Source organism: Sphaerodactylus townsendi, linkage group LG11 (genome assembly GCF_021028975.2).
Source record: "Sphaerodactylus townsendi isolate TG3544 linkage group LG11, MPM_Stown_v2.3, whole genome shotgun sequence".
NCBI classification, from domain to species: domain Eukaryota; kingdom Metazoa; phylum Chordata; class Lepidosauria; order Squamata; family Sphaerodactylidae; genus Sphaerodactylus; species Sphaerodactylus townsendi.
The window spans coordinates 40,235,872-40,250,907 of NC_059435.1; the positions used below are offsets into that span (position 1 = coordinate 40,235,872).

General features: G+C 47.8%; 2 protein-coding genes across 2 annotated transcripts; both read left to right on the forward strand.

The window, feature by feature from the left end:
* The first annotated feature begins 434 nt into the window (after positions 1-434).
* Positions 435-5,240, forward strand: HOXA9 (homeobox A9). Its single transcript, XM_048511851.1, has 2 exons — positions 435-2,678; positions 3,793-5,240. The coding sequence occupies exons 1-2, from the start codon at positions 2,132-2,134 to the stop codon at positions 4,029-4,031; spliced, it is 786 nt and encodes a 261-aa protein (XP_048367808.1). The 5' UTR covers positions 435-2,131; the 3' UTR covers positions 4,032-5,240.
* Positions 5,241-11,304: 6,064 nt separating this feature from the next.
* On the forward strand, positions 11,305-14,802 carry HOXA7 (homeobox A7). The gene is given in 3 exon segments (XM_048511853.1): positions 11,305-11,411; positions 11,414-11,800; positions 12,957-14,802. Coding segments are annotated over 3 exon segments (744 nt in total). The 5' UTR covers positions 11,305-11,347; the 3' UTR covers positions 13,250-14,802.
* The last annotated feature ends 234 nt before the right edge of the window (positions 14,803-15,036 follow it).

Sequence of the window (15,036 nt, forward strand, 5' to 3'; positions counted from 1 at the left end):
CTACTCCCAATCAGCGCAGAAAACGGTCTGGGAATGTGTTGAGCTTCCCCCGACACCCTCGGCGTTGAGCTATCGGGGAGATCCGCAAGAAGAGGCGAAAGCTGCAGCCATGTAAAAATAATGAGAAACACACTTCCTTGCGTGCAGCCTATTCACACATGCATTCAATTAGCCCTCGGTGTCCCGACTCTTTGGCAGACTTTAGTTTGAATCAGACAAAAAAAAGAGAAGAAAGAACTGTGGAGATAATTCCCTTCTCCTTCTCTCCACCCCCACCTCCCCAGTTCTGGGTCTTAAAAATCCAGGGGAAAATAAAAAATAAAAGCAAAGGCGGCCAACAGATCCGCCTGAGATGAGCAACCCCCCTCAACTGTCAGATGCAGCCCGCATTTGACCATTCCTTGCATTCTCAGCACTAGACTTGCTCTGAGGGCCGCATCACCTTTGGGGCTACCCCCCTCCCCCGAAGGCTGTAACCTTCCGCATAGTTCAAATGCTGCGGTGTGATAACAGGAAGGTGCCCGAAAATAAATATTTACACTTTCCCCTTTTCAAATCCGGTTGCTGGGAAATGAGGGGGACCAGCAAACCTCGAATACAAGCCTGCTGGGGCGAGCGGCGCCTCTACGGCAAGGAGCAAGGGCCCACGGCCCCTCCTGTCGCTTTCATGCACAAACAAAACAAAAAGGGGGGGAAATGAGCCACGACTCCCCCTCCCCTCCTATACGACGCTCCTCCGGGGCTGCTCTTTCTCCCTTCGAGATGGAATGCGTAGTTACACTTCACGGGGGCGTCTGGCACCGAGAGGGGCGAGGGAGCGCAAGGAGGCGGCGGGCCGGGGTCCGCCTCGCAGTCAACTTGATCGAGGGGCCTCATCCACTTTATTTCACCCCCAAAAGTCCATCTTCTTTCCCTGCTTTCTCTCTGGAGGGAGGGTGGTCCACGGGCAAGAACAGCCCAGACGTTACGCATCACTTTGCAGATTGCCGGAGGTCATTGGTACAGGCTGGATAAAAATTAAGATGTTGTAAAAAAGAAACTCCCCGAATTCCCTCCATATACTTGCAGGTTAACGGGGGTGGGTGGCGGCAGCAGGCAGAGGTGTCATTTCAGCCGTGTGTGTCTCGGCTGCTCTTGCTGTTGTTGCGGAAATGACTCCTGGGGCCCCAGACCGAGATTCGTGGCGGACCCGAGGGCGGCGGCGGTGGGTGCGGCGGGGACTCCGGTCCCCAGTCGAGGCTCTGAGGTCGGAGGGGCCTCTCAAGATGCAAATGCCGGTATCGATTTGCCATCGGGCTCTCCTGGTCTCCTCTGCCGGGCTGGGGTGTGCGGGAGGAGGCGGAGGCGCCAGCCCCTTCGGAAGGAGCGCCCGGTTGGATTTGACTTTTCCCTGCCAGCCCCCCTTTAGCTCTGAACTCCGCAGCGCACGATTATTTACAGTGAGTTCCCAAACTAAACACAATAGTATAATTTAACCTTTCCAGGCACTCGTAAATTTTTACTGCTGCGAAACACAGCGATGCAAATGAACGTGCTGGTAGCTCCCGAGTTAATAACAACCCCGTGGCTGCCGAAACAATAACTCCTTATGAAATATAATAAATATACATTTAAATACAGAACGCCGCCGATGTTATTTTGCTTTTTTATTACTTCAATTATTGTATAATTTTATGTGAAGGTCTCCGATCAAAGGAGGGCGGTGCGCCTCCGCGGGTGCGTGTGCAAAGAGCGCGGACCATTGATGGGATGATTAATTGTGATATAAAATAGTCCGCTTCCAAAGGGTGGTGGCCACCCGAAAAACCCGGCCTTTTCATCTCCGTTGGCCACAATTAAAACAAACTTTGCCGTGTAACTCGCCGATCCCTTTGCATAAAAACATATGGCTTTGCTATAAAAATGATGACTGCAAAACACTGACCCATTAATAGCCTGCGGACTGATTTATACTTTATTGTTCTGCTGCCCGGCCATGTGACACCCGGCAGCCAATGAGCTGACAGGCAGCCTTCAACTTATTAGGTGACTGTACTTCTTCGCAAGGACCAAGTTGTTACATGAAATCTGCAGTTTCATAATTTCTGCGGGTCCCTCCTGTCTCCTCGGACCGGGCTGGGCGGGCGCGGCGATGTCTTCCACGGGCGCGCTCAGCAACTACTACGTGGACTCCTTCCTCATCCACGAGAGCGAGGAGCTGGTGCAGTCCCGTTATGGCTCGGCCCCCCTGGGCCAGCCGGGCCGGCCGGCGAGCCTGAGCGAGCACGCCGAGTTCACCCCCTGCAGCTTCCAGTCCAAGACGTCGGTCTTCAGCGCCTCCTGGAACGCCGTGCACCCCCCGGGCGCCAGCAATGTGCCCGCCGTGTACCACCCGTACGTGCACCCCCAGGCACCCATGGCAGCGCCCGACGGCAGGTACATGCGCTCGTGGCTCGAGCCCATGCCGGGCTCCCTGTCTTTCCCCGGCTTGCCCGCCAGCAGGCATTACGGCATTAAACCTGAACCGCTCACGGCCAGGAGGGGTGACTGTACCACCTTTGACACTCACGCCCTCTCCCTGACTGACTTTGCTTGTGGTTCTCCTCCAGCTGATAGGGATAAGCAAGCCAACGACGGGCCGTTCTCGGAAAACAATGGAGAGAGCGAGGCCAACGGAGACAAACCCCAGCTCGACCCAAGTAAGTCCGGTCCACCGCCTGACGGGCGTCTGGACTTGGGGAGGCGGGTTTGGCTGAGGACGGTTCGCCAGGCGGCAGGGGACGTGGGAGGGGGTGCGGAGCTGCTGGGACCCTCCAGGAACCAGAAAGCGTGTGGAAGCTCCGTGGCCTCTGGGTTGTCGGAGGGGCTGGTGGTTGATGGCAGGAGCCTTCTTGAAAGGGCACCAGGTGGAATGGGGCGTGTGAACTCTCAGCAGTTCCTGGACCGCGGTGCGCGTCATTGGCGTGTTCGGCTGGCTGGGTCCACGCTAGAGCTATAAAGCTAGAGAGGGAAGCGTGAGGCGGGGGAAGGGGGGGCGTCTGAATAACACAAGTTTCTTTACATAGGGGTGGGGGAGAGAGAAAGAGAGGGGGGGATTCTCTCTGCCAAAACAGAACATTGGATGTGAATCTGATCTCTTTGTGACGAAAGATTTACTTAAGGACATCTGAAAGGGAGATCTTTTTTATTTCCACTCCCTCCTCCTTACGGCCCACCTTGCGCAGAACAGCCGGGCCCAAAAAAGAAGGTCCTGCCACTCAGGTTCATAAGCAAGGCAGGGTTAGCCTTCAGTTTGGTTGGGGGGAAGGGTGTCTGTGAATGTTATTCTCTGTGATGGCGGAGAGCTTCCAGGGGTGGGTGATAAAGGAGAAGGTCAGAATGGAAAACGGAAACGTTTCCAATGCCATTCTACTCTCGCTGGTCGTCCACCAAGCTTGGGAGGGAAGGAGGGGGGAATCAGGGGCTCGGCTGGAGACAGGAAGAAAGGCCGGGTGTAAAATGACATTCTAGATAAACGCTATGAAGGAGAGAGGAGCCGGCCACTGGCCTTTTACTGCAAGCAATTCCATGTGACCTCTCCGTGGGTCTCTCTGTTTTTGGCCATTGTGTCTGACCCATCTTGTATGTCTGTCCAAATGAAAGGGACGTCGTAAACCGCCAATATCAGGGTACCTACAGGCTTCAAAAGGGAGGTGGCTGGGTGGGGGTGGGGGTGGGGGTGGGAGGCAGAGCGCGCCAAAGAGAGGCACAATCGCAGGCTGTTTTGGAGGGACTTTCCGTCTTCTCTAACCTCTTGGCGTCCTTTCTCTGCAGATAACCCATCTGCGAATTGGTTGCATGCGAGATCCACCAGGAAAAAACGCTGCCCTTACACGAAGCACCAGACGCTGGAGTTGGAAAAAGAATTCCTGTTCAACATGTATCTCACCAGAGATCGGCGGTATGAAGTGGCCCGGCTGCTGAATTTAACCGAGAGACAAGTCAAAATCTGGTTTCAGAACCGGAGGATGAAAATGAAGAAAATCAACAAGGACCGAGCAAAGGATGAATGATGCTCGGGTGTGGGTTTATCCTGCCTCCAACAGCAAAATCTCCTTCTCCAATGCAACACAACTACACACACACACACCATCACACCAGGCGACTGTGTCCAGGCCGCACGCTGATTTTTGCCTTTGCCAATTCAGTTCTTGAATGTACCATCGCGCAGGGTTGTTGGCTGTACCCCGGTGCTATTAAGGGGGTGCCGCGATTTCCCATTGTCTGATCATAGGAAAAAAAAGGGGCATTATTAATGCGCAAAGCTGATTTGTTGGGTTGCTTAAATCTACCTGTCAAGAAAGAAAGAAAGAAAGAAAGAAAGAAAGAAAGAAAGAAAGAAAGAAAGAAAAAGAAAAACTACCTTTTTAATGCACAACTCTTTACGGACTGTATAGGTTAGTCAAAGTAGTTAATTTTATTCGCTCTTCTTTGCGTGACAGAGAAGAGGTCTGCTCGAATACTTGAACACTGTGTTTTATCGTGGTAATGATATTTGTGACTCAATTTTTGTGCTTGGGTGCTGTACCAGACGTGATTGTGTAAGCTAGAATTCAATTTGAACTCAGGTTGTTTATTATATAAGTTGCATAGAGTATAGCTCTGTAGTGTAAGGAGTCTTTTTTTCTGTAACATTAGCCGGTTAACCTTGGATCGTGCAGGAATGAAAATTCTCTCTCCGTTTCTTTCACACACCCCACTCCCCCCAAAAAAACAAAGGAAAAAATGATCCAGGCTAGAAAAGGAATCTTGAGCTCTAGGATCCTCTGATCAAGTCATCTTAGTATGCACAGTTGATCTATATATCTATTACTGTCTTTGTCAGTTGTATATACATAATCTATATATTAAAGATTAAACCCTTAATAATCAGATTAGCTTGAATATTGTTTTTGCACCCGTGAGCAGTTTTCAGATATCGGAGCTATACATATATGTGAAAAAGGTAACTACCTATGGTTTACGTTTTTAAGTTTAATCAAATAATTTGATTTTTATTGTAATGAAATTTAATTTTATTGATAATAAATTATATGCTCTTAAACCTACCTTTGGTTATTGTAGATTTGTATCAATTATTAAAAAAAATCCTGGAAGTTATGTTTATGTGGAAGCTACACTGTATATTTTGCAATAGTTACCTCATGGCCTACAGACCAAATAGTTGTGTCCAAATGATATTTAACTTTTTTGCTAAATAAAGTATATATTGATTCTTTTTATATTTTGTGATGTTTTGAGGTTATTAAGAAGATGCTAGTCCACCAGTACCCTGCCCAGATAGATAGGCATCTGCAGTTAGGAGTTACAACCAAATCCTCAACATGGTTTTTCAAAGGAAAGTCCGGTTCCTTTAGGTGGGACTGACTTCCGGACAATTCTCCTGCCTTAGAGACAGATATAGGAGTGGGAAATTACTGCATAAGATTATGAGTTGCCTGCAGGGTGTTACCCCACAACATCCCATGATATTACAAACCCAAATAATAAGACCCCAAAATAGCAGGTATTTTGCAAGCTTCAAAGAGAGAGGCATGAGATAATCGGCGTCTTGCCTCCACATTAACATTTTAAAAGTGTGACGGCCGAAAAGTTCGCAAACAAAACCAAACTGGTTCCAACAGAGGCAAACAGTCAATAGACCCAAGCCACGAGGATGAAATTTCATGCTCCTGTTCTACGCAGAAGGCGCTCCCCCAGCAAAACCGGATCCGCTGCTTTCGCCTTCTCAATAACGGAAGCAAACAACACATTATTTTGTCGGTGGGGTTTTTTTTTTTTTTTTAAAAAATCAGATTAGGAAAGGAGGTTATTTTCACACTCACAAAAATATTGGGAGGGAACATATTGTAAGAGCCTCGAGGATTTTTTTTTATTGGAGGGGGGTGGGGGTTTGAAGAGTTTAGCTGCAGCCGCGGAGTCATACAAAGGCTTCCTAGGCTGAGCGGAAAGTCGCCGCTGCCTCAGGCACCAGGTCTGGCGCTTAGAAGGCGGCGGCTCCCAAACCCCAACCGGAGCAGAACTGTGCACAGGAACAAACAGAAACCCTTTTGCAGAATCAATGCCCTTTTTGAAAGCCAAAACAAGCCCGCACACTTCCCGCTAACAAGCCTTGGCTCACGGTACTGTTAGGAAAATTCGGAGCCATACACAGCCATAAAAGAAAATGACGGCTGTAACTGTTTATGGGGTGTAAAATGCTGCAGGGTGAAAGAGGAGAACTTTTCAGAATCTCAAGAACTTTGCAAAAGTCCGAATGTCCGGGCATTTCTCTGGTCTTACCCTAATTAAACAACAACAACAACAACAACAACAACAACAACAACAACAACAACAACAGGAATTTTTCTGGTAAGATGTCTTTAATTAGCAAAAAGCAAAACGGTTATGTGGCAAAAAAAAAAAGTCTCTAATTGATGCCTGTTCCAATGGTTTGGGACGCCCTCTCTTGTTGCAGACAGTGGAGACTTCAAAGAATCAGCACTAAAAGTGCGTAATAAATGGCGGGTCTGCAAACTGTCTGGAATTCGGCCCTTAATGAGTTTACAACTGTCCAGCCACAATTAAGATTTTCTACAAAAGCCCTTTCATTTTGTTTTGTCTGGCTGTTTCAGATAAAGCGGCTGTGCGGAAATAGCTAGCTTTTATTATCCCCTTTTCCTCTTAAATGTAGGCTGTACTTTATCTGTAATGAATTTGCAGCTGGGTCCTTTTGTGTAAATGGTCCTTCGCAGCACGGCAGATCTGCAGTGGCAGATATCAAGAATGTTTGCACTTTTGAAAGATTCCAGCGTCTATTTTATTGCATGCAATGACGAAGATAGAACACCAGATGGCACTGTTGTTCCATGAAAACAAGGCCTAACCCATCGTGAATCCAATAGAAAGCCTCTAAAATGTCGACTTCTAGAGGCATATGCGGATGTGAAACTGCTGGTCTAATTTTAAAACAAAGGGCAAGAGTCTTCAGTAGATGTATACGAATGCCATATCTCCTGTCTGATTCTCAAGTATGTCATTTTCTTGACATTAACTTCAGCAAAAACACAGAGATGTCTGTATCATGCTTCTTTTGAAAGGAAGCAGCTTTGATTTTTTTGAAATTAGTCTACCCTCCGAACAAACGACCCTTGGATCTCTTGTTTGCTGTTTCATACTTGTATGCATGTAGATATGCAATGTGAAAATATGTATCTAATTTATAATTTTGTAAGATATTATAAATATCTTATTTATAAGCATTTCACATATTACGTATGATTGTTTACTGGGTTCTCATGGCCAGCCAGCAATTTTTTCTTAGCCTTATATAAAGGCATTGTGTGCCACGGTGTGTGTAGGTATGTGTGTACATATATAGCATACGTTTTTACTGAGTATATGCAGTATAAATGTAAAATACAATGAAATAGAAATGTGTTGAGGCACAGGTTGACAAACTATCTTGCCTTTGAATACACATGCACAATAATATGAGCATCTAAATATATACGTATCCACATAATGTATCTACATATCTCCACAAAATCTAATCACTTACATCAACCCATTTGTGACCATTTGTGAACTATTTACACTATAGTGAGGTTACTTGAGCAATTTTAAAACTGGGAATATGGAAGCCAAACATTGTTTCAGAGGACCATATTGAGGATTCCAGGAATCGTTCCTATGTTATTAAGAACCAGGTGACCCTGTTAACTGCTGGAACAAAATTCGGGGTCAACAAAATAAAGAATACTTTGTTGGACCATTCACAACTCAGTACGCAACATACCAGTTGGAAAGATCTTGCATGGTTTTGTTTTTTTAAACTTGCTTTCCATAATGTATTCCCAAGTTAAATGTATGAATCCTGCATCCAGTCAAATCATGCTAAACAGGTCGCGCTTTTCACAGAATCAACAAAGAAGGCGCTGATGAAAGCGACCAGGTTGCAAAATTTAATTTGAAAATTATTTACCGGCCACTGAAATTCTTCAGCAGATGTTTGTGATGCAGTTAAGGGCTCCGTTAGTTCCCCAAGTAATTTCGCCTCTGTGGGACCTGTGTTAATTATACTATGCAGATGCTAACCGTCTGATTCGCCACAGGAAGAACATGCCTGCACAAATCCTTGCTGGAAAGCTTCCTGCTATTTATTCACGATTCCCCTCATCAGCAAATAATAACCTCGCTTTTGGGTTTGTTGACTGGGTTCATTGTTACCTACTGTATGTGTCTAATTGCATCCCGAAGGTAGATGAAGAGAGGTGATGTTTGCTAGAAATCGGATATTTAAAGGGCACAAGTATGAATGTAACAAAGAAATATTGAAAGATAAATGTAATAGAGAAATATTGACATATGGGGCAGGGAGAGATCACAGCATTATGCAAGGAAACCTGTCGACACAACGGACGCTCTGATATCTTTTGAAGGCAAAATATGACAGGGTTGTTGTTGTTGTTTTTTGCAATAGGGATACAGACGGGGAAGTCCCCAAAAGATTTTCCTCCAAACGACGAGGAGCATCTATGCATGTTTAACTCACGTTGCCAATAGCAAACGGAAACCTGGTTATTTCACAATAAAGTCCTCCTGTATTTCTTGCTAGTGAACCAGTGCTTCAATACGGTTTGGAGATGCTATCCTCACCTATTTCCTCTGGGTGGAAATGCAAAATCGAGTGTTCACGTTTTGTTGAGAAGTCCAAAATAACACAGAGGCTAAAACAGACAAATAAGACGTCAGGCAAAAGGTCTTCCAGCAGCATTTAAATCCTTTTCTGCAATTCTGGATTTTTAAAAGTCTGTTCCAAACTGTGTATATGTGCGTGTGTGTACTAGAATAAAGCCTTCTCAATGCAATCGAACAAGCACTTCCACATTCCCGGGTCAGTCCCAGAAATCCTTACTCTGGAGCGAATCCGTTTTGGTGCCATGGATCCCTCTGGAGAAGGAAATGTCTGAAGTGCTTATTAGAGGGGAGTTCAATCGTGCATTTCCTCGGGAGCCTCCTTCGTGAAGCAGAATTTTTGTGAAATATCCTTCACTTTTCCAAGAGAGAGGTTGAGGAAAACATAATCAGGAGCAAAAAATAAAAAAATAAAAAATAATAATAGGGTTAATCAGTAGATGTGGGGACCATGGCGTGCCTCAATCCTTCGGCCTAGGAAGGCATCTGTGCTCCGTGGTGCTTTTTCTTCATCTATAAAATTCTGTCTTGCCTTATCAATACCCAAGTCTAGACTGGTGGTTCTGTTTGCTGCTGCTTCCTTCTTGCTCCTGTGTCACCAGGAGAGCAATTTATGGGTCTAAGACCGCCTAATTCAGCCTCTTTGATCTCGCTGGCTTTGCAGGTTTTACTTCGCCTGCCTTCAACTTCTCTCTCTCTCTCTCTCTCTCTCTCTCTCTCTCTTTCAATTCTATCAGGATTTTTTTTAAAAAAAGAAAAAGGATTATTGGGGAGGAGGTTTCTATCACCACCACTTCGGGTGGGTTCATTCATTCCTTAGGTTTGGGTAGGAATCCTGGCCCGTTTATCAATCTCGCCAAAAGATAATCAGGAAGGTTCCCTAGATACTACCAGCTTGTTTGTCCAGAAATGGTCCTTCCGGCAGTCTTCGAGGCAGACTTTCAGCCCTTTATTGCCCTCAACACCAGACTTGATACTATATCTGGAGCACCTTTATTAATCATCCCTTGGCAAGCTGGGCTGCCCATAGCCCCCATTGCTGTGGGTCCAAGTAGGCACCCTCACCCAGCCTCTCCAATGGGTTTCCCAAATGTACCTTCTCAAGGGTCCGTGCGAAAGATCCCCAGGGAGGGACCATTTTAACTGGTGAGAAACTTCTTTGTACACACCGGGCACCAAACTCTATAATTTAGAAGGGAGAATTTCCGGAGGCATCCCATTGTCTTGCTTCCAGTTTATGATGTGCAATAGAGCAGGGCAGTAAAAGTTGGCTTTACCAACCTCCCCGTCTGAAGGAAGGAAACCACTTTTACGATCCGTTTAAAGGAAGGGTCGGATGCGACGCCCTCAATGGGAAAGCAGCCGTATTGTTGAGGGGGAGCTGAATTTGTAGAAATTTAGGAGTCTGAGTGGCGGCGGGGAGGGGGGGGGGAGAGAAGGGGTCTTTACCAGCACAGGGGTACTTTTCCTTAGCAGACTCCAAAAACAGATCGCCAGTCCTTTTTGAATCTAGTTTGTAAAGGTGCCAAAAATCAATTTGTTATTTACCTACTTTAAAAAAAAATGCCGAGGTGCTGGTGGAAAAGGAGTCTTGTAGCCGGCGAGACAGAGCAAACGCGCTCAGGTTCACTAGATGCGTCCTTACAATAATCGCAACATAAATATGTAAGCACCCTCTCAGTGCCTTCCTGGAAGGAGCCAAATCCAGCGTTCGCCCTATTTTGGGAGGGGAGTGGGGAAATCCAGTCTTTGGGGGAACTGTTGGTCATTTCGGTCCCCCCGTTTTGAGGCAGGGCGGTTTGCCACCAGAGAAGGAGCGAGCGAGGGAGCAAGAGCTGAAAAGGTTTTCCTAATGCTTCATTCATCTCGCCCAAAGAGATTAGGCGAATGCATTATGTCAGTATCTTAATAAATCTGTTAGCAAATTAGGAAACCTCCCATATAAATATTTCACTATTTCCTTTCCCTCGGGAAAAGAAAATGCACGCATGATTTACAGAATCGTTTTTGCTGCTGCCTTCAAAAATGTATCGTGCGATTTTACTTGACTGCACAAGGGCTAGAGGCTGGGGGGGGGGGTGTTTCATAATTTATTCTTCTCCCCTCCCCGCTTCCAAACAGCAAACCAAACAGGATAACAAACAGAGTGGAATGAGCTGGAAGGTAGCGGGAGCTGCAGGCAAGGAGTGTGTGTGTGTGTGTGTGTGTGTGTTTCACCTGAATTGTGTAGGGGACATTACTGCAGACCAGGAGAGGAAAGCAGCAGAGGAACGTGTGCCCCCCCCCCCCGGGAAAAATATCAAGACACACAGAGAGAAACTGACAGCTTTCCATTTCAAAGCTCAGGGCTTCAGTGTCCCACCGGAGCCCAGCCTGACTTTGTGCTCTGGGTCTCCGGCGGTTCCTTGGCGCTGCGCGGATGGCGGCGGTCCCGCGGAAGCCCCCAAGCCAGCAGCGGCCCCCTCCGCCTGGAAATTTGTCAGGCATTCGATGTGATCCTCTTCCCCTTCCATGCCAGGATCTTGCGAGCCACCCTGATCTATACCACCTGTGATGCAGGAGGAGATTGGAGGACGGGGTCATATGACTGGTCACGTGGTGGAGGCAGCTCAGTCCAAAAGAAAATGGGGTTTGGTGTAAATCTGGGGGTGTAATGTTATCATATATCACGCTACCTCGTAAAACCGACACCGAAGCCTACCGGACAACAAATCACAGGTCAAAATTATGAGTTCTTCGTATTATGTGAACGCTCTTTTTAGCAAATATACGACGGGCGCTGCTTCCCTCTTCCAAAATGCGGAGCCCACGTCTTGCTCCTTTGCTACCAACTCCCAGAGAAGCGGCTATGGACCAGGCGCTGGCGCCTTCGCCTCCTCCATGCCCGGCTTGTACAATGTGAACAGCACCCTATATCAGAGCCCGTTCTCGTCCGGATACGGCCTGGGCTCAGATGCCTACAACCTGCATTGCTCCTCTTTTGATCAGAACATTCCGGTCCTCTGCAGTGACTTAACCAAACCCAGCTGTGAGAAAGCGGAGGAAGGCACCCTGCCCAGCCAGGCTGAGAGTAATTTCCGGATATACCCCTGGATGAGGTCTTCAGGTATGGGGCAGGAGGGGGGGCAGACGGGGGGGGGGGTGCGCGAGCTTGCAAGCGGTCGCAGGCAGGCAGGCAGGCAGGCAGGCAGGGGGCGAATCAATGCGGAGCACGCGAAGTTGCTCGCGAGGAGCGCGCCTGCCTGGCTGCTTTTAATTAGAGCAGAGGCGCCATTGCGCGGGGAGCCTGTGGCATTGTATGTAAATGAGTCTCATAAAACTTTTTATTGCCCAATTAATGGGTTCTAGCCTCGTAAATTTATTTAACTCCGGTTTCGCGATGGCGTTGGAGCGCGGGGTTGGCTCGGTCGGTTCGACGAGGAAGGCTGGCGGAAGGTGCCGGGAGAGGACCTCATGGGGAAGGGGGGGGGGGGGGGGATGTTGCGGTGGCGGAAAAAGGAGCCCGGGTCGCGATGGGAACGCGAGAGTGAGAGGGGGCTATGAGAGGGGGGGGGGGGGGAAAAAGCTTTTTGTTCCTGGTCCGGGTTTTTTTTTTAATGCGATTTTCTTCTCTGCTTCCACCATTTCCTTTCCCCTTTCTCAATAAGATATGACCCGTTATCAACATGGAAACGAGAAAGGGGTCTGGGGGCGATGTGAACGGTCCTGGCTTGTCTAGGACTGGAAGGCAACAAGCTGCCTCAGCCGGTGGGAAGGAGAACCCCGGGGGTCTAGACACTGTTTTGTGGGCCTTCTGGGGAATCTGGGGCGGCCTGATCAGGGTCTTCCTCGCGGTCCTCCTTCCCTCTCCACCTGGCTTTGAAGAGACGTATAATTACGGGTTGCAAAGCCTGTCTTCCCACTCCCCACCCCCACCCCCACCCCCACCCGGTTTCACTTGAGGCATTTCAGACAAGGCACGGCCGCTGTCTGCGACCTACTGAGCGGGGGATGAGGCTGGGCGCGCGCCGCCAGACCTGCCCTCCTTCCTTGTCGACCAAAACTATGCTGCAAATGTCTGTCTCTGATCCTGGTGATCGTGGGGTCCGAACCACCTTTGTTAGGTAACGAGGGGGGGGGTTATGAAAGGTTGAGCCCTTTTCCTCCCCCCCCCCCAGCTGTTTTGTAAAAGCCAAGGCGCGCGGGGGGGTGGGTCGGTCTGGCTTCCAGGTCCGGAGTGTCTAACTTTCCCTTCTCTCTCCCTTCCCCTCCCTGCTGCCCAGGTCCGGATAGGAAGCGGGGGCGCCAGACCTACACCCGTTACCAGACCCTGGAGCTGGAGAAGGAGTTCCACTTCAACCGCTATCTGACCCGCCGGCGGAGGATAGAGATCGCCCACGCCCTGTGCCTCACCGAGAGGCAGATCAAGATCTGGTTCCAAAACAGGCGCATGAAATGGAAGAAGGAGCATAAAGAGGAGCCCGCAGAGGCCGGGGCCGCCACCGCCAAGGACAGCCCCTCGGCCACAGCCTCGGTGGAGAAAGTGGAGGAAGAGGAGGATGAAGAGGAAGAGTAGCGTGGCCCGGCTTGCCGGCGGCTAGAGAAAGTTGGCCGGCCCTGTGTGCCCGTGACTGTTGTAAACGCTCTCTCGCAAAGCCAACCAAGAGTTATCATAATCATAAAAGGAGACCCTTGTAATGGCCATTCTTAGCTCAGATGCCTTCCACTGGTCTTCCGCATCCCCAGAGCGCCCTACATCACGCCCTGTGTAAACTAGGAGTAACTTTTCACTAAGCAACCCGGACTGCTTTTGTCTGGGTTGCCCAGGCCTCTATTTAAAACGTTGCATTTTTTTTTAAAAAAAGAGTGTTACTGTATTTCTGACTGAAAAAAAAGTAATTGGTTACTTGCACATGTGGGGGGGGGAGGGGATCCTTTAACCCCCACACCCACAAAAGTTAACGCTTCCAAATAAACTACCTGATTGTATTGGTCCCAACCAGTCCCTAAAAGGTGGGAGTGCATTAGGATCATTTGCAAACTACCTAATTTAGACTGAAGGTTTATTTCCTTCCATTTATTGTGGGATTTATTTTCTTTTATTTTCTTTTGGGTTAAGATAACCTGGGGTTGGGAATTGAAAGGGGAGGAAAAGGAAATAACCCTTGAAAAATAATAACTGAACCACTAGACTCAACAGCAGCGACTTGTACTACCTATTCTCAAAACTACCTATTAACTAGCTCCGCCTACCTATCGCCTACCTATCTCCAAAGCCCTACTGTATTTTACTGATGAGGAAAGAGATTCGTGCACGCATTACTTGCCTGCAGGATCTAAAAGGTAGAGAAGGCGGCATCAAAGGGGGAGGGGAGGGGGATATGGCGCCTTCATAGCTCCAATAGAGAAATTGGGGCCGAGTATTGCTGAGTGTAATTTAAAAAAAAAGTAAAACAAAATAATATATTTATTCCAAGTCTGTTATTAAGTGATATGCTGCAACATAAAAACTTTCGTATCGTGTCTTCTCCGTCTGAATTTTAAGGAACTTCTCGCAAAAGTTGTATAAAGCGGTTTCGCCTCCTGTGTTTCATTTTGCGTGGCGCGCTGGGCGGCCGATTCAATGTTTGGGTCTACTTTAAATCATTCATTCTGCTTGATAACAGCTGCAAAACAAACGTCTCTTGTGAATGTAGGCAGCGGCCGTCTACCTGCTTCCTGCTCACCTTTCCCCGAGAAAGGAATACACGCGCAGCTGCCTCAAAAATGAGCGCGCCTTGTATGTCGGCAGGCAACCTGGGTCGTGTCTGTCGCCTTGGACGTCACATCACATCATAAGCTGGGAAATCTGTACTTAATTGGGGTCACTTTGTAGCATGATGCCGTGTTTTAGGAGCTCTGTATAAATAAATCGCGCCTGGAAAGTTTTTGGCTAAACTTGATCCATAAATTGTATGTTACAATGTGTTTTTCCCCGATGCGTTTATTGTGAGCATTGAGGTATTCCGTGTTTTAAAAGAAAAAAATGGGGGGGAGGGGTTGAATGTGCGTGAATTCTCTTTGGAAGTACTTTGCTGTATTCAGTGTGTTTTATGTTACGCAGAAATAAAAATGCTTGTTGACAATGGATCCTTTTTCTTTGTTGTGTGTATGTATGCACATGCGTGTACACAAATGAGCAAATGCCACCCTGCAGACGGAAAAATAACGTGCCTCTGCAATATCTGAAAACATTCCGTATCCCAGTCCTATTACTTGGGAGTAAGCACTTCTGTAGTCATAAGATCTACTTCAGTGTAATACGCCCAATATCTGAATGCAAGTAATGGTCTATCTGGCATGGGGAGGGGCGAGAGACACCCA

What these genes read in the sequence shown, in the direction of transcription:
- HOXA9 (XM_048511851.1), top strand. Translation starts at nt 2,132, where the DNA reads ATGTCTTCCACGGGCGCGCTCAGCAACTACTACGTGGACTCCTTCCTC. An exon ending in CAAACCCCAGCTCGACCCAA is followed by an intron (nt 2,679 to 3,792) that starts GTAAGTCCGGTC and finishes CTTTCTCTGCAG; the next exon opens with ATAACCCATCTGCGAATTGG.